General features: G+C 49.9%; 1 protein-coding gene across 1 annotated transcript in view; it reads left to right on the top strand.

Annotated features, from left to right (window-relative positions):
- Positions 1-289, top strand: part of LOC101981064 (KH domain-containing protein 3-like) — a 2823-nt gene extending 2534 nt beyond the window's left edge. The window contains exon 6 of the mRNA XM_026779346.1: positions 242-289. Within this exon, the coding sequence (XP_026635147.1) occupies positions 242-289 (48 nt within the window). The remainder of the gene's footprint in view (positions 1-241) is intronic.
- Positions 290-1648: the final 1359 nt, after the last annotated feature.

The following is a 1648-nucleotide window of genomic DNA, read 5'->3' as shown; positions in this document are numbered from 1 at the left end:
GGTCCATGAGGCTGCTACCCAGCTGTCCCCCGTGGAGGTCCATGAGGCTGCTACCCAGCTGTCCCCCGTGGAGGTCCATGAGGCTGCTACCCAGCAGGCTCCCTTAGAGGTTGGTGATACTGCCGAACAGCTGGCTCCTTTGACTGTCTATGAAGCTCCCACCCAGCAGGCTCATGTGGAGGCTAGTGAGGCTGCCACGGAGCAGACCTCAGGGGCTGTTAATCAGGATGTCGTTCAGGAGGCTGCCACTCAGCAGCATTCTGTAGAGGCCTCTGAGGCTCTGCCCTAGAAGTTTCCTGAGGTTGTTCTTGAAGGGGGGGACCCAGAGTTCTCCAGTGGAGAGCCATGAGACTGGAGCCCAGCAGTCTCTGGATGTGCCATGCCAGTATTGAGCCTCCACGGGCTTCCTGGAAACCAGTTACCAGGTTATAAGGGTGACTCACATGTTGAACTAGAATAAATGTAGTACACATCAGTAATCCCACACTCTGGAGGCAGAGGCAGGGTACTCTCTACTAGGCTAGCCTGGGATGAAAGATGCAGTGATCTTTAACCCCTGCCTAAGTTTCCAGACATGATCGTTGTTCTTTTTCACCTTTGTTCTTTTTCACCTTTGAAGTTGGAAGAATGGAAAAAGACTTTGTTTTCCCCCAGTGTTAATGTTTGCAAACACAATTGAAAATATTCCAATAAAGAACTGCATCCTCCAAAGTGTGTTGTTTGAATAGTAGAAAAGGAACAGGGTTCTCTATCAGCCAAGGCTGTTGGATACCCTCCCTCTCTTCTTGAGGAGGGTGGGGTCTCTTGGATTTTTGGTTCTCACCCTAGCACTCACAGGATCAAATACTTCCCTTGTTCCTTAACCCTGTACCTCTAGGAAGGATGGGGCTGCCTTGCAGGGCCAATGATTCTCAGCCTGCTACTTTACTTGTGGTGCCTTGACTGGACCTGGGGTTTGAAACTTGGTTATTTGACAAAACTTGCTTTGAAAGATCCATTTGGTTATACCGAGTTGTCACTGGCTACTTTTTGGTTTTGGCTAGTGTCAGTCTGGGAGGGAAATTGTGGGAAGTCTGGGCCTGCAATGCTGTCTTCTTCAGGACTTTTCTGGGTCATCTGAATTCCCTGAAGTTGAAGAGCATGTTGGTTGAGTCTCAGAAGTCTGAGGTGGAGGCAGCCGAATGCTTCACATTCGTGCAGAAACATTCAGGTGGTAGGACTATCAGACAGTAATTGTGACATTTTTCATTTTAAAAGATGCCAGGAGGCAGGATTGAGGTGCTGTGTGTCTTTAATTGCAGCCCTCAGGAATCCAGGCAGGCAGATCTCTGGAAGTTCAGGGTCCTCCTGGTGTACAGAGCGAGTTCTAGGCCAGCCAGAGCTGCACAGTGAGACCAAGTATCACAATTCTAGGAGATGCACTGAGGAGGGGAGGGCAAAGCATGGGCACCTGTGCAGCAGGTCCTGTGTTCTGGGTGACAGAGCTGAGTCTAGAGATGATTGAGGACAGGATACCGAGTTTAAGAACCCTCTCCGTGGCCATGTTCTTTTCTTTTTAAGGGAGGGTCTCACTGTAACTCTGGCTGTCCTGTGACACTGTAGTCTAGGCTGGTTTAGAGAATCTGCTTGCCTCTGCCTCCCAAGTGCT

This window comes from Microtus ochrogaster, chromosome 5 (assembly GCF_000317375.1).
Source record: "Microtus ochrogaster isolate Prairie Vole_2 chromosome 5, MicOch1.0, whole genome shotgun sequence".
NCBI classification, from domain to species: Eukaryota; Metazoa; Chordata; class Mammalia; order Rodentia; family Cricetidae; genus Microtus; species Microtus ochrogaster.
This window is presented reverse-complemented; position numbering and strand designations above follow the sequence as displayed.